At 48.2% G+C, this 24,679-nt stretch overlaps 1 protein-coding gene across 2 annotated transcripts in view; it reads right to left on the bottom strand.

Moving 5' to 3' along the window:
* Window positions 1–11,523: 11,523 nt before the first annotated feature.
* The window catches only part of Mob2 (MOB kinase activator 2), a 170,791-nt gene continuing 157,635 nt past the window's right edge, over window positions 11,524–24,679 (bottom strand). For both annotated transcript variants that reach the window (XM_065453307.2, XM_065453306.2), the window contains exon 5: window positions 11,524–22,283. In XM_065453307.2, the coding sequence (XP_065309379.1) occupies window positions 21,799–22,283 (485 nt within the window). In that variant the 3' untranslated portion in view covers window positions 11,524–21,798. The remainder of the gene's footprint in view (window positions 22,284–24,679) is intronic.

Below are 24,679 nucleotides of genomic sequence, written 5' to 3'. Positions count from 1 at the left end.
GCCCGGTTGTTTATGATTATCTTTGTCTTCTGCATATTAATCTTCAGCCCTACTCTTACACTCTCCCTGTTAAGGTCCTCAATCATTTGTTGTAACTTGGATGCATTGTTGCTGAATACAACAATGTCATCGGCGAACCGAAGGTTGCCGAGATATTCGCCGTCGATCCTTCCTCCTAAGCCTTCCCAGTTTAATAGCTTGAGTGCTTCTTCTAAGCACGCAGCGAAAAGCATTGGAGAGATTGTGTCTCCCTGTCTGACCCTTTTCTTTATAGGTATCTTCTTGATTTTCTTGTGTAGAATTAAGGTAGCTGTAGAACCTCTGTAGATATTTTCCAGGGTCTTTACGAAAGCGTTCTGTACTCCTTGATTACGTAATGCCTCTACGACTGCTGGTATCTCTACTGAGTCGAATGCCTTTTCGTAATCTATGAAAGCCATATAGAGAGGCTTATAATACTCTGCGGATTTCTCGATAACCTGATTGATGACATGGATGTGATCCATTGTAGAGTATCCCTTCCTGAAGCCCGCCTGTTCCCTTCGTTGACTAAAGTCCCCTGTTGCCCTTATCCTATTGGTGATTATTTTGGTAAATATTTTATATAATACTGGGAGTAAGCTAATAGGCCTATAACTTTTCAATTCTTTAACGTCTTGTTTTTTTGTGGATTTGTAGAATGTTTGCATTCTTCCAGTTTTCTGGGACCCTTGTAGTCGATAGACACTTCGTATAAAGAACCGCCAGTTTTTCAAGCATTGTGTCGCCTCCATCTTTGATTCAATCGACTGTTATTCCATCTTCTCCTGTCACTATTCCCCGTTTCATGTCTTGCAAGGCCGTTCTGACCTCATGTCTAGTTATAGGAGGAGTTTCTGTATCCTGAATATTATTGTTTCTAATGGAGTACCCCTGACTCCTCTGGGTACTTTACATGTCTGTATAGAATACTTCCACTGTTTTTATTATACCGCGAGATTGCAGATGATATTGCCCTGCTTATCTTTCAGTACATACATCTTGGTTTGTCCTATGCCAAGTTTCTTTCTCAGTGATTTCAGGCTGCGTCCATTTCTTAAGGCTTCTTCGGTCTTTCTCACGTTATAATTTCGAATGTCACTTATTTTCGCCTTATTGATCAGTTTTGACAGTCCCGCGCATTCCATCTTATCTCTTGAGTTGGACACTTTCATTCCTTGTCGTTTTTTTATTAGGTCCTTTGTTACTGGTTGCCTTGGTGCCTTGCCTCCCACTTCAATTGCTGCCTCTGAAGCCATGGAGCCTCGTTACGGTTTCATTCATCAACTCTATGCCATCATCATCATCATCATCATCATCATCATCATCATCATCATCATCATCTCTGTGTTCGAAGGCTGCATATTTGTTTGCAAGTACCAGCCTGAATTTGTCTGCTTTTACCCTTACTGCCTCTAGGTTGACCTGTTTCTTCTTGACCAGTTTAACTCTTTTTCTCTTCAAATTGAGGTGAATCCTAGCCCTCACTAACCTATGATCACTGCACTTTACCCTACCTAACACTTCTACATCCTACACTATGCAGGGATCAGCATAAAGTATGAAGTCAATTTCATTTCTTGCTTCACCATTAGGCCTTTTCCAGGTCCACTTTCTGTTGCTACGCTTCCTGAAAAAGGTGTTCATTATTCGAAGCTTATTCCTTTCTGCGAATTCTACCAGCATCTCTCCTCTAGCGTTCCTAGAATCGACGCCGTAGTTGTCAATTTCTTGTTCTCCAGCCTGCTTTTTCCCCACTATTGCATTGAAGTCGCCCATTACTACAGTATATTAGGTTTGCACTTTTCGCATCGCTAATTGAACATCTTCATAAAACTGATCTACTTCCTCATCATCGTGAGTGGATGTTGGAGCGTAGGCTTGTACTACCTTTAAGCTATACCTCTTATTAAGTTTGATTACGACTGCAGCTACCCTCTCATTATATCTGTAGAATTCGTCAACGTTGCCCGCTATGTCCTTATGGATTAGGAATCTTACCCCGTATTGCTTCTTTTCTAGGAGACCTGTATAGCAGAGGACATGTCCGTTATAAGCCTCACCAGTTCTTCTAATCTCACTAAGGCCGATGATATCCCAAACAATGCCTGATAATTCCTCAAAGAGTCCTGCTAAGCTAGCCTCACTCGAGAGGGTTCGGGTGTTAAACATTGCAAGGGTCAGTTTCCATTGAAGGCGTGTCCGAGTCCAGAGATTATTAGCACCCTCTGCTGCGTTACATGTCTAACCGCCGCCTTGGTCAGGTGCTCCGCAGCTGCTGGGGACTGAGGGCCATTGGGTAATTGAATTAGCCATTTGGGAGGGGGTGGCCGAAAACTGCGCCAGGGAGGCCAATTCCTGATCTGGCGAGGGAGTGTGTTGTTGAAGCTTTGTTGGCCTTCTTGATTTGGTTGTACCTGGATTAGTATAGCCCCACTCGTTCTCGGCATCTTTTGCCGGTGACAGGCATCACTCCAAGCCTGCAGATGTTGTGCGGTATCCAAGGCAAAAGATCGTTACAATACCTTTCCAATTGCAATTTCTTTCAAAGTCAAATAATAAACGTGCATTGTGTCAGTTTTCAAGACCTCAAAAAATTGATTCCGCGTCCCTTGAACTTGGAGTCCATAGTTTAAACCACCAGTGATAAAGATGACTCTCTAGATGTAATTGCGAGAGGTTAGGAGACCCGATTCACCACATGTCTTGCCTCCTCCCCTTAGACATAGGGCACATTACAATATTTCTAAGAGATTTCTCAGTCAGAATTGTCCCATCCTGCTTCAGGTTTACCAGCTGCAGCCCCAGGTCCCGATGCACTCACTGCTAAGATGTTTAAACTTCTGTTTGACGTCGCTCCTAACGTTTTGTTAGATGCCATAAATTATACTATGCAATATGCATGGATCCCTCCTGTGTGGAGAATTGCGAAGGTGATTCCACTGCTCAAATACGAAAGCAAAGGGTATGTTCTAGACAATATTCGCCCTATTTCTCTAACATCAAATTTCGCAACATAATAGAAACGATGAACATATTAAAGAATGAAACGCATATGATTAAATCGGCAACCACATGAGAATTGTTGAGCCCCTGCCAAATTGGATTTAGGCCAGGGATGTCAATCTGGTGCGCACACATCGACCTGGAGAGCCGAATTCAGTTGGCCCGGTACCACAAACAACGTGCGGCTTTAGTTGCACTAGACATTTCTAAAGCGTACGATAGTGTAAAATACTCGATTTGAATAGAGAGGATGCAGCATATAAAGATTAGCTTAATACTTTGTAACGTGGACTGCTAAGTTCTTGTAGGGAAGAAAGGTTTACTGTGCGCAAAGTGGAATTTCATCATCATAATTCAGACAAACGTGCCGGCTTCCGCAAGGATCAGCTTTAGCACCACTGTCAATATCTTGCTCAGCTCCATTCTTTGTCATCAGAATGCAAGCACGTACGTTTACGCTGATGCTATAGCATTTTCTTTTCTTTTTTTTGCTTCGGCAAGTGATGTTCAGTCACTGTACGAGTGCTTCCCGGAATACTTATGCGAGTTAGAAGCATGGCTGGGCAGTATCCACTTGTTTCTTAATGTAAATAAGAGCGCTGTTCTTGTCTTTCCTCTACAACACCCATTATTATACCCCTTCCATGCCGTCGTTCTATTGTTCCACAAGTGTAAAAAGTCGGGTACCGTGGAATTATTTATGACGGAAATCTTAACCGGCGTCAACATAATGAACATATAACTTCAAAAGCTTACCGTGCAACTGGGATATTGAGACGGATAAGCAATTATCAATACAGCATAAGCAGAGACACACAGATAATGATTTACTGCATGTATCTCCGACCTATTCGCTTGTGTGTTATCTATCCTCCGGCTACCCTGCTTATGCACTTTGTCCACTAGTTTTGCTGGAACGAGAAGCGCTCCGCTTATATCTGCGGCTACCAAAGTTTGTAGCAAGCGCCGTGCTCTGTAAATAATCACGACTACCTTCCCTAAGAAATGAGATCTAAAATACGCACCGTTCAAACATTCATCAGGCTCTATGAATTTCCAGTAAGAAGGTCCCAGTCGAGCTTGATCAGTCAACCAGCTCTACTTTTCGGAGTCTCATGGCCTCAGTTTCACAGACCGCAGATGATTATAACAAAATCGTTAATAAGCCTGCTAAATGTAAATGTAGATGATGTAACCATGGTAAGCAGTACCTCAAACTCATTGGTTATTACTTATTATGATGACATATACCCCAAGAATTCAAAAGAGCTTCCCTGGCATATTCTTAACGGCATACTCCAGGATCACATGAACCAGCTCCACACAAACGTAATTATTGCAACAGATGGGTCACAGGGTGAGGAAAAGGCCGCAGTTGGCATCTTTTCATCGTCATTAGATTTGACTTTTTCAGTGCAGTTCCCTGACTTCCTTACAATATTTCTGGCGGAATTCCTAGCTGTTCTCCTAGAATTGCGCTTACGCTACAGCCTTCCACGACAGCAACGGTAGTAATCAGACTCTTTATCGTTGTGCAACTTGCCTACTGCTCTCAGCGACTCACGTGTTTAAAACTTTACACTCACTGGGTCCAAGTCATCTGCGAAGTTTCTGTGTAGTATGGGGGCCTGGACACAGACACATATTTATGAATGAAGCGGCAGACAGTTTGGCCAAGACTTCTCTAGGAGCAACTGAGAAGAACCAGATGGACACCCCTCTCGTCAAGGTCCTAAAGGTAGCACTGGCACTACCCCAACATGCGTCTGTGCAGCTCCTGGACGCGCTAATGCGTTAGCCCAAGAGCTCGCTAACCGGGCGCCATTGGAAGAGCTGTCCAAACCAGACGACGCACCAGCAGAACCACTAAACTACACTGAAACTCTACAATATTACAGCGATAGCAGGAGACGCTTCCCCCCACCACACCACTCCCTTAACTGAGAAGATGGCGTCGCGTGGCGACAGCTACAAACTCATTCCCGTGTCTCTTTTACCTTCACATCTTCCACCCCACACAATATCTTTCATAATGTCCCTAATGTGGAGCAGAGCACGCAGTATATCACTGTACCTGGGAATGCCCGCACCCTCCGGGCCACTCCCCTATTCCTTCACCTTCCTCCTGGGAGACTGCGCTGACCAGCTTAGACCCGCAGGAGCAGCGACGGCTGATCCAGCGGGCACGAGTGGCTGCACCCTACGAGAAAGCCGCCCCACAATCAATGTTCTCTCTCTCTTTCTCTCTCCATATCATCTTCCTCGGCCGCCTTTTATTGCGATACCGATTATATGGTGTTGTGCCCGGCGGTCCTTCACAGCGGGGTAATGCCACCCCGGCGACATGCAGTTGTCACGCCTCATCATTTACTTCAAATGCAGCTCGCTTGAAGATAGCAACGTCGTCTCTCCTGACCGTCACGAAGAGCCCATCAAGGCCATTATGGCCGGCCGTTCACTCTGCGACAAAACTCCGGTCACGGATGAAGCAATTATGGGAAACGAACACACGGCCTCGTCAAATGGGTTGTTGAACGTCCACGCCGGAGAAGAGGTCCATGCAAGGCTACAATTTTTCTGGCCTGTCAGCTGCACAAAATGGCACGACCACGCCGGAGACGGAGTCAGCGTACGATCCCGGTTCCCCTGTTTGTGCCCAGTGATGTGCTTGTGTTTCGACAAAACTCCCGTCCGAGGGAAAGGGCAATAAACCTCTGGATTGGTGGTACCTGAGGTCATCGGTCTCCTGATGCCGGATTGGAGGAAGCGAGTGAACAATGACGACGCAGGGCATAAAAAGCGGATCAAGACGGCTGTGGGTAAAAAAGAAAAGAGGGGGTCGCTCGGAAGCAGTGAGACACTCGGACATGCAAAGACGCTACCATAGTGTGCTCCGATAGTTGGAGCCGTATTGTAAAACTCAACCATGTACTTTTTTTAAACATACTCCTTTTCTTTCCATTCTCTTAAACGTCGCTCGGAACCCTTTCTCCCGGCACCTGGCACGGCATCATCATCACCATCATCATCATCATCAGCCTGGTTACGCCCGCTGCAGGGCAAAGGCCTCTCCCATACCTCTCCGACAACCCCGGTCATGTACTAATTGTGGCCATGCCGTGCCTGCAAACTTCTTAATCTCACCCGACCACCTAACTTTCTGCCGCCCCCTGCTACGCTTCCCTTCCCTTGGGATCCAGTCCGTAGCCCTTAATGACCATCGGTTATCTTTCCTCCTCATTACATGTCCTGCCCATGCCCATTTCTTTTTTTGGTGCCTTGCACGGCACCATCCATGGAAACTTCGTTTGCCTCACGGACCCCAGACTTCCCAACAATGGGCACTCCAGGCGCCCCTCTGCCGTTGGCGTCGCCGCGAGGCCCCGTATATAGTCCCAAGGGCGATGAAATCGTCGCCGCGCGCCGTATGCTGTATGTACGAGTGAAAGCGTGCGAGGGCTAGCCGGCGACCGCGGCTCAACCTTGCATACGCAAGGGAGGAAAGCGGAGAGAAAGCGCGCCGTCTTCCGTCGCGCGAGGCTCCGGGTGGAGTGGCTTACACCGGCAGGAAAGCTCCGGATCCCGATTGTACTGCTGTATTCGAACTTCTGGAAGAGTACAATCTACATCAATCTACATCAGCTTCTTTCATCATCAGCCTATTATGTCCACTGCGGGACGAAGGCCTCTCCTGGCCAGCCGTCTCCAATTGCACCCGTCTTGCGCTAGCCTGTAGTGCCTGCAAATTTCCTCATTTCATCACACCGCCCGATTCACTGCCGTCCTCGACTGCGTCTCCTTTCCCTTGGCACCTATTCCGTAGCTCTTGACCACCGGTTATTTGTTCTATGCAATACATGGCCCACCCAGCTCCAGAATATCGGTTACCCCCGTTTGCACTCTAATCCGCACGAGTGTCTTCCTGCCTCTGAGTGCTATAAGCCTAACATTTTTTTCGTTAATTCACTGACTGCGCGGTCCTTAACTACCCGAGGAGAATCACGGTCACTGACCAAGTCTGAAGAAATATCTGACGTTTCGAAATCGCCTACGGGTTCCTTGTTCAGAGTTGAACAGGAAACTGTCGTCACTTGTGTAGCCAGCACGTGACTTGCATGAACAAACAACACGAACGTGCGCAAACGGCAGATATATTCCCTGCTGTCCGGTTCATCGCAGCTGGCGTCGACTGAATGATTAGCGATTCCAGGAGCCGCCGGGATGACACGTTCTTTTCCCAGGCGACAACAGTGGCGCTGTCCCAGTGAAACTTGTGATTATGTTTTTGCGCGTGCTCGGCAATGGCGTTCGTCATGCTGCTGTTATTTCTTACGTCATGTTTGTGGACCTTGAGCCATCTGGAAAACTTCCCCGTTTCGCCAATATACACTTGATGGCAATCAGCAGATAGTATCTTATACACGACTCTTGGGTATGCTTCAATGGGCAACTTGTCTATCACATTCATTAGCTGGTTCCGGAGCTTGCTGGTCGGGATGTGGGCAATGCGCAAGTCGTATTTCGAAAACACGCGTGACAATGCCTCGCTGACACCTTGGACGTAAGGGATGGCTGCACGTGCACAGATTGTCGTGTTGTCCGTAAGCTTGGCTGCAATATCAGCTTCTCGGTCCTGCATTTGAAACGACTAGATTAGTCGTTGCTGGTTAGCTCACGGAGGACCGTCCGCAATTTCTTTTGCAATGCGTCGCCGCCTGATCAGACGCCTACGGCGAGTGTTATCGAGGACGATACTACGGACGTCTTGTGGCAGATAGGATAATATGAATTAAACGACCCGCGTGCGTAGGCTTCCTGAAAACCGAGAAGGCGAGAGCGCCCTCATCCCGGCGAACCAATACACCCAAGAAAGGCAGCAACGTGTCCCTCTCGTGTTCAACGGTGAACTGTATGTGCGCATTATGTACGTTCAGGCAGTCCAGAAAGCGTGGGACGTCCTGCTTCTTCAAAATACAAAATCAGTCATCCACGTAGTGATAAAAAAGCCTTAGGTGTCGGTTTGAATGGGGCCAGTACCTTTTCTTCCAAGGCTTTCATTACTAGTTTGGCCGTGGTAACCGATATTGACGCACCCTTCGGCGTGCCATGCGTTTGCTGATAAAGGCTGCCACCATAAGAAAAGTATGTGTTGCTTAGACAAAACCGCAGCAGCTCGCCATGTTCGGGGACATCGAAGGGCGGGCGACAAGGAAGACCACTGTCTGCTGTTTTGACAACCTCCAGGTTACTGTCCGCTACACAAGACTAGTAGAGTGCAATGACTGTTAAACGACAGCGGTAAGCTCCCGGTGACGATTTGGTAATGCCTGCCGTATGCGCTCCAACTAATTTCTTTCGTGTACCTTTTAAGAGAGTACTGTCATGACGTATTCGGCTTGTCATTTCTTGTGCGTTTATGAAGGTCCAAAGCGTGTGAACCCAAGAATAAAAGAAACTAAATGAAGAATAAGTTGAGGTGCTCCTACTCTCTCTGTTGCATGTACATTGATGCATACACTCGAGCTCCCTCCTACAGCGAAATGACCTGTATAACGAAGGAATAATGATGTCCCTGTTCTATTGCGCGCTGTGCGGTGCGCGACCTTTACAAGATGACCTGTAAAACGAATTATTTTGGAGGCCCCAAGCACTTCGCTACCAAGGCGTTCGACGGTAGTTTATTCTAGCCTCCCCCCGTGTCCTATTTGCTCCACCCTCAACCCCCCCCCCCCCTCCAACTTCTGACCGCCGTCCAGATGACGGCAGCTATATAGACTGCAATAGACAGTTACAGAGCAGTCAGAAGCAAATTCACTCACTTCATTTATTTCATTAAACAACCAATTACTACTTAGTACTACTACTATGCGAGGAGCGTGCGGCAGAGTATCGGGATTTAAAGGGAGAGCAGAGTCAAGCTAAAGTGATAGATTAGTATTCGATCATTATTATCGGACAGATCCTTAATAAACGACAAATTAATGTAAATGCAGGACATAATTAGCGACTTCCCCGGAACATTCAAGTACTTGCCCGATGACGAAACATTCCTCAGTTAAATTCTTTCACTAGTACTCAACCACTCGTTGCAAAAAAGAACCTTGTATCGTACTACAAGACAACTCCCGCGGTTTAAAGATTTTGTTAGCGCTGGACTCTGCGCCGCCCACGCTTTCGCGTTTCATTAGTTTCGTTATCGCATAGTGCTGCTCTGGGGCCGAATCTTATAACGGTTCGGTTGGGGAACCGTTCCTTTGGCCTCACCTGATTGGCCAAAATTTTGATTACGTCACAGGTCCTCCGAAGCAGCGGGGCGGTATCGCAATTTTCGAATACGTCACGCATCTGTCAATCATCTTCAAAGCGAACCGGTCGTAGGAACCGGCGAAGGGGTAGTCCGCTTTGGGTTCCGTTGCTGTGGCTGGGCTGTTGGCTTGTGACCCCGGCCGCGCGCGCCGGTCGCGCGTCCCCGGAGACACGCGGGCGTCGCGCGCGCGTGCGTTGGTTGCTTCGGAAGCTATACTTGCCTTCGTCGTCTGCTTGGCGTTGCTCTTTCGGTGTCGACCACGGCTGGAAATGCGATACGCTTTCGAAGAAGTGACGAATAATGAGTTGCACCGCCCTTGCTGGCTTTCTAAGTAGACCTTTTGCAGGCTACGCTATCAAATGGAGGAGACTCGGGTGCAAGCGTACGAGTGGCCATTCCACGCAGAGGGAGGAATATTGCGCGCTGGGGTTCATTACGACCGGCCTGCAGCTCCCAGAGCTCAGTCGGACGCGAAGCATTCGTCGGAATTGTCTAGATCTCTGCTGCCGACATTGTCCATAAAGTTGCTCTCGCAATTACTGTGTTGGCCGGTTGAAGGGCTGGGTCAGCTTTCCCGTGACCTCAGCTTCAAAGTCAGTGCCAAGGAGATATTTGCATGGTGAGATCGAATTCCCAGTGCTATCGCCAGTGTGAATAGCTCGCAGATCGCCGTTCAGCAGTCAGAAGGGTTCAACCTAGGCTGGTTCAGCGCTTCTTTCGTTCGTCTGATAAAACTATACAGACAGGACGGGAAGGTATTGTGGAGCTCTCTTATTTGGTTGCCCTTTTTTCTCTAGTTCGGTAGTGCCATACTTTGTCTCTTCTCAATTTCACGGCACAGCGCGCACCGTCAGCACCACACTCTTCGATTTGACTTCGCGCAGGCAATGTAGGGCCCGTGTACCGTAATGTTCGATTTAAGTTCCATTGCTTCTATCACGCGACGCGCCGTGGGGCAGATCGCAGCGATAGCGGCAGCGCGGCGGCGAGCAAGTCATGTCTGAGCCGATGACGAAGGGCGAAAAAAGAAGGAAAATTGATATAGTCTGCTAGTAAACGTGTCCCTAAGAACCAGTTCACGGCTTTGTCGCGCTAGCTGCTTGAGAAGTGCTGGCAGTGCGTTCCTGTTGCATGCATTGTGCGAGCTCCTGGTAGCAGACGACATAGCGCTACGCTCTGCCAACTCATTTACGCTTACGATACACCTGTGGGCTGAGAATGAAAAAGAATGACATTAATAAATTACTTCTGCATTGCGTAAACGCCCGGCACAACAAGTTTATACTTCAAAACTTGGCGTATAATATTTAATTTATATTTTACATTTATTTAGCAAGCAGAAACATTCTGCAATTCCTCGATTAGCTCGTCATATAATGACGTACACTTCAGAGGTGGCACCCTCTCATCTATTGGTCGCGTACTCCCCTTCTTCCACCGCCGGCTTGGGAGTGGCACATCTAGTGACGTAAACGGCAAAGTGAACGGTTCGTATTCCGAACCGTTATAAGATTCGGCCCCTGGTTTTGCTGGCTCGCGAAACTCGCACAAACTGCATGTAGCGGAGAATTCAACTTCCATGTGACGTCATGGAATGCCCGACCGGGCTACGCCACATCATTAGCAGCGGCAAATCCACCGCTCTGTTATGGTGGGCCATAGCATAGCTCTGTCTTGGCTAAGTACCGCCGTCTGTCGGGCGCCGTATTACTCACCGATGACAATACGCCGCGGACGGCAGCAAATGGTGGTTACGGCGATGCAACGTTCCCCACTCCGGTTGGACGACGGGAGATCTGATTTCCGATAAAGGTATTCGAACCCTTCACACGCAATTTTCTCGTACACTTGGCACGAAACAAGCATTGCGAGCTTTTGTAGTGGTATTTAGACAGTAGACGTGGACTAACCCCCGTATTCAGAAATGCATCTTAACACCCGAGTCCATGCCCGACTTGATTTAAATGACGCCTGTCGTGAACGCACCAGAAGAAACGCAATGAGCGTCTTGGGGGCGTTCGTACCAGGCATCATTTATATCAAGTCAAGCATGAGCTTCAAGATGCATTTCTGAATACGGGGGTTAGTATCTGCCTTCAGTGTCTCTTTAAAAATTGTGCTAGCATACTGCATTTAAAGAGCAAGCAAATGTAGTGAACGTTGCAAAAGAATGACACACAGGACGCACAGGCTGGTACCATTGTACTAAACTTTATTGTACTTGACTAGTTCCCTCGAAGGTTTTTTATTCCTCTCTCTCTCTCTCTGTCTATTTACAAAGCCCGCCGCAAAACACAGTACTATATCCTCGGCTCTCCTCTGCGTGTGTGTGCACTTGTGTGTCGATTATCAAAGGCGAACAAGAAGAAGAGAAAGAGGGGATAGCACACATGCGTCTCGTCTACGTGTAGAGTGTGTGTGTCTGTGTGTTTGCGCGTGTTTGTGTGTGCACATCGCCGCCACACGGCATCACGATCACCAACATAATCACTCTCGTCAGTCGCGGCAAAGGCCGCAACCTAGCGCGCGCGCGACATCGTCGCCATCACCACACACATAAGCGCCACTGGCGCGACACGTACGTGCGCCACGGAAAGGAAAAAAAAAACATAACAAGAAACTGACCGGCACGGCCGAACGTACAGAAGATGGAAACAAAAACAAACACACACCGCTACGCTCTCCAGCAAAAAAAAAAAAGTACGACAAACGCAGAAAGCACGCCGCGCGCTGACCTCCACGCGCAGGGTCCCCCCCCCCCCCCCCTGCCGTCCCCAATTTGGTCGTGCCTCCGCGTGCGTCGTGATCACGCAAAGCTTTTAGCCAACGTCCAAGCCGGGTCAAACGTGAGCCGCCATCGGCGCTTCGACTACTAGGTTTACACCACGGACGACCGCGTCGGCATTTATTAAGAGTGCGGCCGATCGCGGGGAAATGCCTAGATCACTTCGAATGTCGCGCATTCGCGCAGACCCAAAGAAAGGTCCGTGTGCGTCAGCACAAAACGAGAAAAAAAAAAGCGACCACAAACACTGGCGCTATATTCTGGACATTACGGGATTACGCCATACTGTCGAATTTGCCATCTGTTACAGTTCCCACCGGCTCACGCGACTACCAGATGCGTTTTACTCCTCTCTCTCTCTCTGTCTATTTACGAAGTCCGCCGCAAAACACAGCACCATATTCTCCCCACCCGATTGGTTCGAAGACGCCGTCACGGCGGAATTTGATTGCAGGAAGAGGGCGAAAAGACTCGCGCGTATTCGTTTCGTTCTCGCATCTCTTCTTTGCGCTTGTATGCCGCAGACTTCAAACGCGAAGCGAAAGCGGCCACCCCGCAACGTACGCTGGCTCGAATCGCAGTTCGGTTTCTACGGCCGGCTTTTAGCACTGAACGGGTTTAAACGCCACGCATCTTGGAAGGAGGGGGTGAGGGGGGGTGTACACGGAGCACGCGGGAAACGCTCGATCTGTTTTCGCGTCTCGGCGCAGACAAGGAGCAGCACTGGAGCTGTGTTCATCGACCACTGGGAAGATTCGACAAGATGCGCGCGAGGAAAATAGAGCAGCGCGAGCGATCCTGTTCACCGCGTTCTTGCAGCGCATGGTCAGCAGCGAAAGTTTTTTTTTTTTTTTTTGGCAACCAAGCACTGGCGTGCAGGGCCCCTCGTTCGCGAGTCATGGAGGAAAAAGTAAATCCGAGCGACAGGAACCGTTCAGTCGTCGGGAGAAAATACTGTTCTAGAACGGTTCGGCTCAGCAATTCAATACGTATGGTTTCGAAAACGCAATCACGTTCCGAAGCTCTTTTCTCTGAAGCACGTATCCCACAAACGTATACGCCTCTTGCAGATTTCAGCCATTTCCGCGAGTATTCGCCGTGGTTCCCAATACCGACTCGTTCGTGATTGTCGCCTGCGATTCCGCCGCTCTCGTCCGCTTTCCGCGAAAACGCCACGAATCGACACTCCTGAAGCCCCGTCGACGTCACTCTCCCGGGCGGCGTCAGAAAAAGCAAGAAATCGGCACCCCACTCAACGTCTGCAGGACTGCACGCTGCAGCCATCTGCGCAGCGACTCTGCGCCTGGAGGTCACGTGAGACGTGCGCCGCGACCGACGTCACAGCAGCGCAACGGCGTCTGCATCGGCGTCGAGCTGACGTCACACGCGGTGGTGGCGCGCGCGGGACGAAGGCAAGAAGAGAGACGCACACAGGCACGCACTGTGGAATGCACGCACAGTTTTTTTTTTTTTCGATAAGAAAGGCACCAACGGACAGGCGTGTACTATTTCTCACACCACACACGCGCGTCGTCATCGTCATCGCTGCTGCTGCTTCGGCGCACCGGTCGTCGCAGCGCGCCAGTAACGCTCCACATTTTTTTAACCCGCACTTTTGCGCCTCTTTCCCATTCAGGCGAGCCCCAGTAGAAGACACGCTTGCCTCTGCATTTTCTTTGTATGTGTGTTTTTATGCGTGTGAGTTGCTTGTATCGTTTCCATGTGTGAAGAAGTAAGCGCTGGCCTTCCCTTTCCGTGTCCAATTTTCAAACAAGTCTCTGCGCTTGAACTTCCGCGCCAGAAAGTGGCCCAGCCGATTCTCGGATGTCGGAACTTCCAAGCTACTACCCTGCACGCTGACACACGCCAGTAGAATTTCTCCGATAAAACACACCTCGTCAATGTAAAGGTAATTCTGTCATGAAGGTTTCACCCAGCTGGCTATGCTGACGTGATGCAAGTCTACGACTTAAGCAACGTTCGTGCCACACTTAATTAGAAGATTAGCCTGCGATGGCTCCTCTTACAAATTTGACGTTCTTCCTCCAGCATTCTCAAGCAACATCAGACATCGGAGAGTCAACTGTAACCCCTGTCACACATGGGGCACGAATGAGGCAAAAATGACAACACAAGAGAAATATATGGACATATTACGCTGACCAATTAAGTGGCACAACTAGCTTTACTAAAGCCGGTTCACAGCCACACGTCGTAAAACGACAACCAAAATGTTGTAGAGGGGTATCGAATGAAAAATAAAAAAGAAATAACACCTCGCTACAGCTTACACAGTTCTTCTTGTGGGTGTGCATCTGCCACCTAGTGTGACAGGGGTTGGACACTGGCCAGAACAGATAACTTAAGGTGTGCACAACAGTTGGGATCGGTAGAGGTGCTGCCACCGTGTCTGCGCTCTCTGTATAGAGTGATGGTACTATAGACATCAAAGGCCCCGTAGGAAACAGGCAGGGGGAAAAGACAGAGGTGCATTTAATTCAGGCGCACTGGTAGCACACCTTGGCTCTGTTGCTTGGCCCATGGAGGCAAGCCGTGCTAAGCCATGGCCGACAACACCATGCTGTCAGAAGACCTGCCCAGCACGCACCCTGAACAGTGCAGGCAGAGAGACTCGAGTGGCCACCGGCAAATGGTGGTGATATCGACGCTGAGAACAGCGGCTGCTCAGCTGTCCATGGTAAGAGTTGTGGCAAGGCAAAGACGAGAGACTGGCTTCGAATCCGCTCAGCCCGTAGCAACAGCTGTGCTTGCTCAATGGTCGGGTTACTTCGCCCCCTTCACCCGTGTGCCATCATGTGTCCTACACCAGGCGAAACGCTCCCGATTCCTGCCCCAGGCAAATCTCTTTGTCGCTATAGGTCAATGGTAGAGATAGAGATATATATATCTATATATTATATGTATGTACATCTAACACAGTGCTCACTTTTCAGCTCATTTAAACAAAATAATTAACCAACAACGGTGACCTGTCCCTCCTACCCTCGTTCGACAGTCAACAAGCTACATGCAAGTGCGCCTTCCGTGCTCGCCGAGATAATAAAACACCGCAACTGCCACCACCTGAATGATACAAAAATAATAACCAACGGAAACGGGAATAATACAGTCCAAGGGCAGAGGCACTGCTTCTTCAAACGCACACACAAACACACACAGGCCTTGCACCACAAGGGGAGCTCACTGGTGCATGCAAATGCAGGATGAACTGCGCTGGCCGGCAGCATAGGCCAAAAGTCTAGGCTACTGGGAGGTGAAATTTTGCTTACTAAAGTTCGACTTTTCCCTGTATAGTGTACGACGTTGATCTGAGCAGCATGCAACTATGACTATAGACTGTAAACTTCAATGCTTTGTTCTCCGTTAAGTGTCCCCGAATTTCCTTTCGCTCTTTTGTCTCTCCCAACTGGATTATGCTAGCCCAGAGAGGGTACAGCACATGACAACTTGAAAAACACAGTCACCCTTCCATACCACAATTAAATTAACAAGAGGCTTCATCGTTAGCCAAATTAACTTATCGGACACCGTCAAGCAATGCTTAAACTCCAACTTGGATAGTTATCTTTCACTCAACTGTTTAACTAGCCACTCCCTGTCAGGAGCATAGAAAACCGCCTCTGATGATGAACACCAGAGACGTCACACTGCGTGCACCTTGCTTTTAGGACTGCTAGCATCATGCGTTTCTACATGCTACACTGCGCTGGTACTTTTCTTTTTCTTCGCAAGCTTTATGCAAGCGCACAAGTCAGCTCTACAAATGGCACGAGCTTCCTATCCAGACAACTGCTATTTGGGCAGGAACCTCCGGGAAATGTAGCTCTAACAATTGCAATGCACCAGCAGACTCTCCTGATGCGCATTCACTCACACATGGGACAGTTGAATGCAATAACTAAAACGTGAAAAGAAAAAAAAAGAACGTCAAATGATGCACGCTTGCAGCTTCTGTTGCAACTCGTTCCTTGTGCAACCTCTGCCACCTTTCTGTTTCCCTTCAACGCGCTGCAGCATTTGCCATCCGACACCATAATCACAAGAGCCAGTAAAACAAGCACACAGAGCAACACAAACTCGGGTCTGTACATACTCTGATGGCCACGCCAGCAGTACATGATCAAACGACCATGTGCGCAGATTGTGTGAAATGACTGCATATTTTGACAACAAACTAACACAAGCAACCCAGGCTAACAAGGCAACAAGAGGTACACATATTGTCAAGACGAGCAATAAATAGGACCAAAAGCAAGAACGAAAAAAAAAACACCGGAAAAAGAAGCCCACTATTTACACACACGCATATGAGTGCACAATGCACACATACACACAGGTTACACAATCACAATTCCTGAAAATCAAACAAAATATAATTAGGAAAACAAAGGTTGGAAAGACATGGTAATGTCCTGCCCCTCATAATATTTGAAGTTTCGGAATGGCCCTTAATATGGCAGATTGCGAAATATTTGCAATGCCAAGCAAAGAACCAGTGCGTACGACAGAACCTGAATCTAAAGCGTTTCCACATGGTCACAGCTGAACTAAAATGAAACGCAGCTGCCCCCTTTTGTTGACATAACAACCTGTGCCTGCCACAAGATAACACTCCCGCAAGCTTGCCACCTTCTGCACCCTCTCGAGAATTCTTACAAATTAGACGAGTGGTGTGCAACTATCACATAGTTATGTAGCTAAATGACAGAATTAAGGATAACGTTGCAAACAACGCATAAGTTCAAAAATTTTCAGAACCCCAGTGTCACGAGAACACAAATGCCCGTAAAATGCAACTAGCATAGGTCTACTCTTTGTAGCCGAGAAGATATGCTAAGCCTTTTGAAGCTATCAACTTTGCCTGCTACATGCACAAACTATGCAAATATTGTTAATATGTCTCCTAGTCCATTTTATTTTCAATATCTAGCCTTAATGCTTGCTTATGGAGGAGCCCAATAGAAACGACAAAGCTCCTGCTGAAGTTGATGTAATAACTTTGTGGGTTGGAAAGGAGCTAACGTACAGACTCGTGCAATAGCCTCACCCTTTCCTTACTACATTCTTTGCAAAAAAGGTAGTAAGGCTGCTATTGAGTTCAAATTTTCCCCTTCACCTGAACTCTGAATTATTAAAATTAACCCATCCTCATTAAAAGCATAAAACACAGGGGGGTACAAAACACACTGCCAACCTACTGATATCAGACAACACAACCAGCTAAAGAAAGCAAGCACAGCAAACTTTTCACTGTGTTCATCCCTATCCCTAACTTCTCTGTCGATGGATAATGTTGCCCTACTTACAGATTTATTGTGCTTTACTTCAAAAATATGATACGGCTTAACATACGACTTTGCCAAGAAACAGCCCCTTTTCACCGGCTAGAAATTACGGACACCACTTATAAGCACATATATAATCCATATATGGGAATTCAAAGCTACGTTTCTGCTATTACACGAGTCAGTACGTCAAGCTGAGGGGAAGAAGTAGTAATGCAGACTGCAAGATGTTACAGAGAATGGTTTGACAGCACAAAGCGTAAGCTAGCTGCAATGCGTGAAATTTCCATTCTCTGCAGATGAAGGCAAGAACAGAGACACTCGAACAAGAAAAACGGAGAGTGCAAACTATCTCTAGCTGGTGCTTGAAGCAGTCATGCCTGGTTCGCTCGCAAGAACTTAGCTGAAAAGGCATGCCACGGGCTTCAGATCGTTTTGCAAGTAGTGCCTCACCAGGAGTACTGCAACCTGAAGTAGCCATGTCAAACTGCGCCTACTAAAATAGTTTGTGTACACATCGGCCACAGCTATTGCAAGTTTTATGCTTGCCTCCCAATGGCACGTGAAACTAGCCCCCTTCATAAGGTACCGCTGATGCTGCCTTTAAAGAAGCGAGTTTATTCAAGATACTGCAGGAGTGGGTTAGGGTACACACAGATAATTTCTTAACACTGTTCCGCGAGCCATGGTTCCGCTCGAAATATTGCGGGTCATCATGAATTTTGAGAAACTGCTGCAAGAATTACAGTTGGTGCAGCCTAAAAAGTTTTTTTTTTTTTTTTCTGAAGCCACAGTGAACAGCAAAAGCCCACTGACGGAGGTGCCAGAGTTGGCACGACTTCTACATGTTGCTAAACCTCTCCATTACTAGCAGCTTAAGTTAATGAACACAGTCTGAACACAGTCTCAAGACGTGACGTTTGAAGATTAGTACCAAGCCTCTAGCGCTGCATTGGTTAATCTGAATTCTGAAAAAGATGACTCAGCTAAGGCTACTTCTGATGTCTAATGTGTCTCATGTGCCAATGGTTGGTGCAACTGTAGATAGGCCTTCAATTTGTGAAAATTACTTTTGTTTATAAACTAGTGACACTAGTGAAAATGTGAGCTCCTAAATGTTGTTTTCATCAAGCAGCTTAGTTTTGCCAATATTTCCTAATCGCTATCAATGCAACTCTACACAGATACTTTCAGTAGCTGCTAGCTTAAACTGAACCCCTCCCTTCAGCACCATGCCAGAATGGTTACAATTCTGGCAGGTTCACTTGCTATGCTGAGGCATCCAATGTCCACTGCTGTCATGCAGCCTGTGACAGTGGGCTGCTGAGAGCTGAAAGTTGTGCTTAACTTTAGCCTCAACAATAACTTCTCAAAAGCTGAAATCAATGAAACTTCTTGCACTCAAACACCACCACCACCACTGCCATTTTGCCCGTTAAGACAGCTGATCCCATCTGCAGAGAATGCAGCAGCGGCTGATTTACTGACATGCACCAGTTGCACGATGCACACACGGCAAGAGCAAGAACGTTCACATTTCCAGCCATGCACATACACTGCATCACCGAGAAGGACCACTTTTAGAAGCCCACAACACAGAAGCCATCGGAAACCAACAACAAATGAGGTGCAGGAACCACAAGTGGAGGAGGCAGGTGAAACCAAACAGTGTTTCTTCCTTGCAGATTGACGAATGACAAAGCAGGCACATCCTCGACAATCGCCACCTGAACGTACGCACAAAAACAGGTGGCTAAACAGTTGAGGCAAAGGCAAGAAGGACCTCTTTGCAAGCTGCCATCATCGACCCTGTCCACCCTGCCTGCCAGCGACGGTGATGGCCGGCACACCCATTGCACGTGCAACTCCGAATGCCCAGAGGGGGGGGGGGGAGGGAGTGGATTTGGGCGGGGGGAAGGGGGGATAGAATGGAGAGAAGAAAGACTTGCCTAAATCACCAACCTCTAGTGCTTCTTAAAAATAGAGCATCATCCTATTTACATATTCTGTGTGTTTGTGTGTCACCTTGCACACATGAAAGTCCCAGCTGTGTGTCACCTAGTGGCTATGTGTGTGTGTGTGCGAGTGTGGGCCGAGGCGACGACAGAAAATAAATAGGCCCCCCTCTTGCTCTCTCTCCCTATCTTATTTCCCTCCTCCGCTCCTGCGGAAGAATGACGAGTAGACGCAATTGTCACCACGCCACACAACACACATACACACGACCCCACCCCCCTCCTCTCCTAGTTCACTAAGTGGGGCTGGCAATTGTGCGAGTTTTGGGAGTAACCATGCGTTGCCTGCCCCAACAACCTGACAGGTACCAATTTGAGTCACCAATTAGACTGACTGACTCGTACCATGAGCCTCTAACCTGCAGAGCGGCAAAGAAAGTGACGGGACTCCCGTGACCTGCCTACCAGAGTCATTTCCACCGGTGCAGTCACTCTCTTGATACAAGACAGTTCTCAATACAAAGTACAGCCACTCTAAGCAACCTTCGAATCAACTGCAGCGTGAAGCCTTGTAAGCTCGTGCCTACCAAGAATGTACTATTGCAGAGCTTGCAGGCACTGTCCCTTCCCGACGGAAAATTGTGGACGACTTCAGAAACGGGACAGCCATGACACATACGCAGCTAGGCATTAAATTTGGGAAGTTGCTGCTTTAACCCTTAGATTATTAAGCACTGCACTGGAAAGCGCTTGCCATTCTAGAGGATGTGCACTTTCAAATGAATGCACACAACTGTGCCCAGAAGATTGAAAATGATGACAGGGTGGCACAACATATTCATCACAACTGCAACGTGTCAATATTATTCTGTGCAAAATACTTTTTTTTTTCTGAATGTAGAAAATGCAACAAGCAAAATATTTTATCAAATGCTGCATCTTAAGAGCAACAATGTAAACAAAGAAATATGCCAAATTCGAATCAATAATCAATAAGAAATGATTTCTGCCTGATCACAAGTCCAAATGAATTGCAGCAAAATGCTAAACATGCGCAAAAGCTACACCTAACACTATTTTCTTCATAGCAGATATATATATCAGCCCACAGAAAACACACAGAACAATTTTAACTGTCTGTCCCATGTCTTTTATGCGCTGATATACAGTATAAACTTGCAAAAGACCAGCACTTTTTCTTTCTCACAATTTTCACGAGGTGCGGCCCCCTTACACAGGATCGAAATTATTGGTCACAATGGTGCCAGCGAAGCTTGCGCACACCCTGGCACTGGCCATCTAGTAGCAGCACAGGGAAGTACGCAGCATGCCAAAATTCGTCAATGTGCGTGCGCGGCATCAGAGCACATTGACTGCTTCTTCATTGGACATTTCTTGTCCCATATTTTGGGCTGCCAATTTGGGGGTGCGGCCCTTAGAAGAGTCTACACGGTATATCTGCTATGAAGTATTTCCAACTCACCGAAGTCGTCGCAGTCTTATTGCAGTTTACCATCTCTTCTTTTTTTTTTCCTTTGACTCAGTTGCTGGCACCAGAGCTACTTCACCTGCATGCTTTCTTGTTGTTTTTTTTTGTTTTTTTCCCCATGAAAATGTCAGTCATTTTCCTGACCCTGATTTTACGCAGACACTGACGGTGAGTTTTTTTTTTTTTTTTTTTTAATGACAAGCAAGACTTCTTGCCACCGTCACACAGGGTTAGTTAGCAAGCTAGCGCCATGCATGGAAGGTGCCTGCAAGCTCTCGCAAATTAATATTCGCCATGTGTTCCGCCACTTTCATGATCACAAAATGATGGACATAGTGACTCTCCCTAGATCAACCACTCCAGCCAAATGCCTAGTAGTAACGTCACTCTTGCCTCAGCACAGAGATAACTATCCCAGCTACTGTTGTGAAGGTCGCTTTTAACTAGCTGGGGGTTTAAAACGAGCTACTCTGCAGAGGCTATTCCACAAGGCCCATGCTTCTCAGCTCTCGTGGCACAGCTGTAGTACCGCCTTGCAGGGGGTAGGGGAGAGGGGGGTAAAGGCCTCCCACAACTGCCACATAACACTGCCATAACTGCGACTATAATCACTCTAGTGTCAAGCGGAGGATGGGCACAGCAGCGAAGCCACATTTCAACCCAGCGTAACAGTGAAAACAACAAACAATTTGCTTGATGCTGCTGCTGTTGCCAGCAGAGCCACCTAGTCACACCGAAGTGACGTCATCCCCTTCGTGGCACCACCAGTGGCCACACTCTGGTGGCAACGAGCACAGCACTACCGCTGTCGTGGATGCACGACGGAAATGCCCCCCCGATACCACTCTCGGGGGAACCGACAATCCACACCACAGGCTGCTATCACCACAGGCACTCGACAAAACGTTAACAAAGCGTGTGACCGCGATGACCTACTGCGCGGGCACCACACTCCCGGCCGTCGTGGCGGCCATTGACATCGGAGCTGCCTCGATGCTGGAGGTAACCACAGATCGCTGCATCGCCGAAGGCGAGAGGGATACGTCCATGGGGGCAGCCACTGAAACCGGGGCGGCTTCCGCAGCTGCAGAATCTTCATCTGTGCTGCTGCCTGCTGCGACGGCCGAGGAGGATGGCGTAGAAGAAGAGGCGGCGGGGCTTCCGTTGGCGCTCTCGGCAGGCGGACAGAGTCCGAGTGCAACGGCCAAGTCCTGTAGCACGGCGGCATCTTTGGGATCCACCAGATTGAAGCGCGCGTTGAAGAGGGTAAAGTGGGCAAATATCGAATGCAGGTGGCCGTGCAGCTGCAGCAAGACCATCTCCCTGAAGTGGGCGTGGTACAGGTGCGCCAGGACATGCAGCAGAAGCCCATGGATCTTCTTCACCAGGGACTCGAAAGAGCTGGGAAACTCGCGTTCTGCAGAGAAGAAATTCAAGTCCCAAAGTGAGTCACCGAAGCACACAGGGTTCACCAAACCGGGCACGTTCATAATCCACGGAATTGAGCACAAAAGAAACGCCACACAGTAGATGTACAACACGAAACTGTTACTATCAACAGGTTTTAATGCTCCTTGATTGGCACCAATATGTACAGGCACAAGATATCACAAACAAGGCGAAACGAAACAACAGAGCACACAATAGGTTCAAATTGGATTATCACCAACTAGTCCAATGCCGTGAGCTGTTGTGATGCATTTTCGGGACAGTGTAGTATGTTTCCAGCATTCAGGATATTAAAGTGAGCAGATGCTTCACAGATGCAGCTGTGTCAGAGATGGTGTGCAAATATTTGCAACACACCTTAAAGGCTGGGCAATATGGAGCAAAAAATATCAGTGCCAAAGAGGTGAACTTCATTCGTTGGAGAACGCATGATACCCAATGCCAGAAAAACTTACACACGCTACATACCTGGCTCGGCCAGAAAAAAATTCGGCAGAGCAAATTTCGTCGCCAGGAGTGAAAAACACGTGAGGTGCACTCGCCAGGTGTTGTGAGGAGCTATCTCCCTCCGGCTTCAGACGGCCGGTTGAGAGCCACTGCAGGTTTTAACAGCAGAGCTGTTTAAGCAGGAGCTCTGACCGTGCCGAACGTTAACAGAAAACTCCGCTTGCCAAACTGGAGAAGGCGAAGGCTAAGCGAGGCGGAGGGAGGCTAAGCAAAGTGGGGGAGAGGGACAGCTGTGTATGAGCATGCGGTTCGGTGCAGCTGCCGTGGAAAGGAGGCGTGGCGTATGGGATTGGCTGAGCCTGGTGATGACGCAAGCTCCGACATGCAGGTGCTCTCCTGGAAGAGAGGCAACATGTGTGCCAGCAGCATCAGTATCCGGTCTACTGTCGAGATGAGCAGACCGAGGAAGATACTTTCTCCTGAAGAAGAAGCCAAGCAAACGCAATAAAGGAAGGAAGCTGCTCATGAGTGTACGTGGTGTAAGAAGGAAGATCCTGAATATAAGGCTAAGCTGCCGAAGCTAAGCGCCAGTATATGGGTGACGATCCCGAGTTGTGGGCCAGGCAAGCAGAAGCAAAATGGAAATACGACGCCACACATCAGGATGAAAGGCGTCAAGCAGCTAGGCAATTAAGAGCATCCGATCCTTATTTTCGCGTTATGGAGAACTTCAAGTGAAGAGAGAGGATGGCTATTTCTGGTGCAGACGGACGATCCTGGCGAGATTTTCTGAACGTTGAGTTTGGACACAGTTGTGTGGTTTGTGATAGACTGTGCTTCAATGTGAATTTAAACAAGATAGGCAGTGTGCGTAACGAAGAGCAGTGCGACAGTGCCCTCGAAGTTCTGCGAAAAGCGTTCCTTGAGGAACCTTCGGTGGCTGACATGTTCGTGTGCAACACTTGAAAGGACTCTGCTTGATGGGAAGTTGCCCCAGCTAAGCAAGATGAATAGCTACTGCTGTCATCCCGGACCGTCGCATCTGCCCAAGCTCAACGATGTCAAATAGTGTTTGATCGCACCGCGCCTCCCCATAGCTCTGCCGTTTTATTAGTCTTCGCGACATTAGGTCCCCCAAATTTTTTTCCTATTCTGTTTGTAAATGCATGTATTACCTCCTTTTTCAAATTACTTGGCAATTAATAACAATTACTAGAATGAAAACCTTTTGAGAGCGCAGCTCCTAGGTGCCCGTTCCTGCATTGTGCGTCGACCTCAGCGTAACAAGCAGAATAAACGAGTGGAGCACAGCAGAGGATTAAAGACGGCGATAGAGAAGAGATCACGAGGTGGAAAGCGCAGGAGGGGAGCATGGCAAAAGGGTGAGGATGAAAGCGGAGCACCGCACAAGACATACTCCACGGTGGCAGCACAATACAAAATGGCACCATGGTAGAGTGCACCGTCACCCGGTTGCCGGTGGCGTCATTACTAAGGCATGCGGCGAGTGCATCCACTGATACCATATATGGAAACGAAGTGCTGGCGTGGGCTTCGGACCCACTGTCCATGTGCTACTTTGCCTACGCCGCAGCTGCTAGGGAATGCGCTCCACACGAGTCGCACGTTCCAGTGTTCATGCTTTCTTACTGAACAATGCATGAAGCAAGCGATGGAATTCAAAACACCTAATGAGCTGGACTCAAATTTCACATTAGGTAGTATTGTAATTGTCAGTGAATTTTTTATCATTTTCTTGTTTTGCAAAAACATATTCACCGAATCTACCAACACTGACAGTGACGTGGCAAACGCATGGCAGAGTCCGCCTATTTTTTCACTCCATGTAGCCCAAGCCAACAAACAGTCGGCATCGTGCCATCATGTCGATTTCTGCCACATTAAGTTCATTGCGAA

The sequence above is a fragment of the Dermacentor albipictus genome, chromosome 3 (genome assembly GCF_038994185.2).
Source record: "Dermacentor albipictus isolate Rhodes 1998 colony chromosome 3, USDA_Dalb.pri_finalv2, whole genome shotgun sequence".
In the NCBI taxonomy this organism is placed as follows: Eukaryota; Metazoa; Arthropoda; class Arachnida; order Ixodida; family Ixodidae; genus Dermacentor; species Dermacentor albipictus.
The sequence above is the reverse complement of the archived record's forward strand: the minus strand, read 5'-3'. Positions and strand labels throughout refer to the sequence as shown.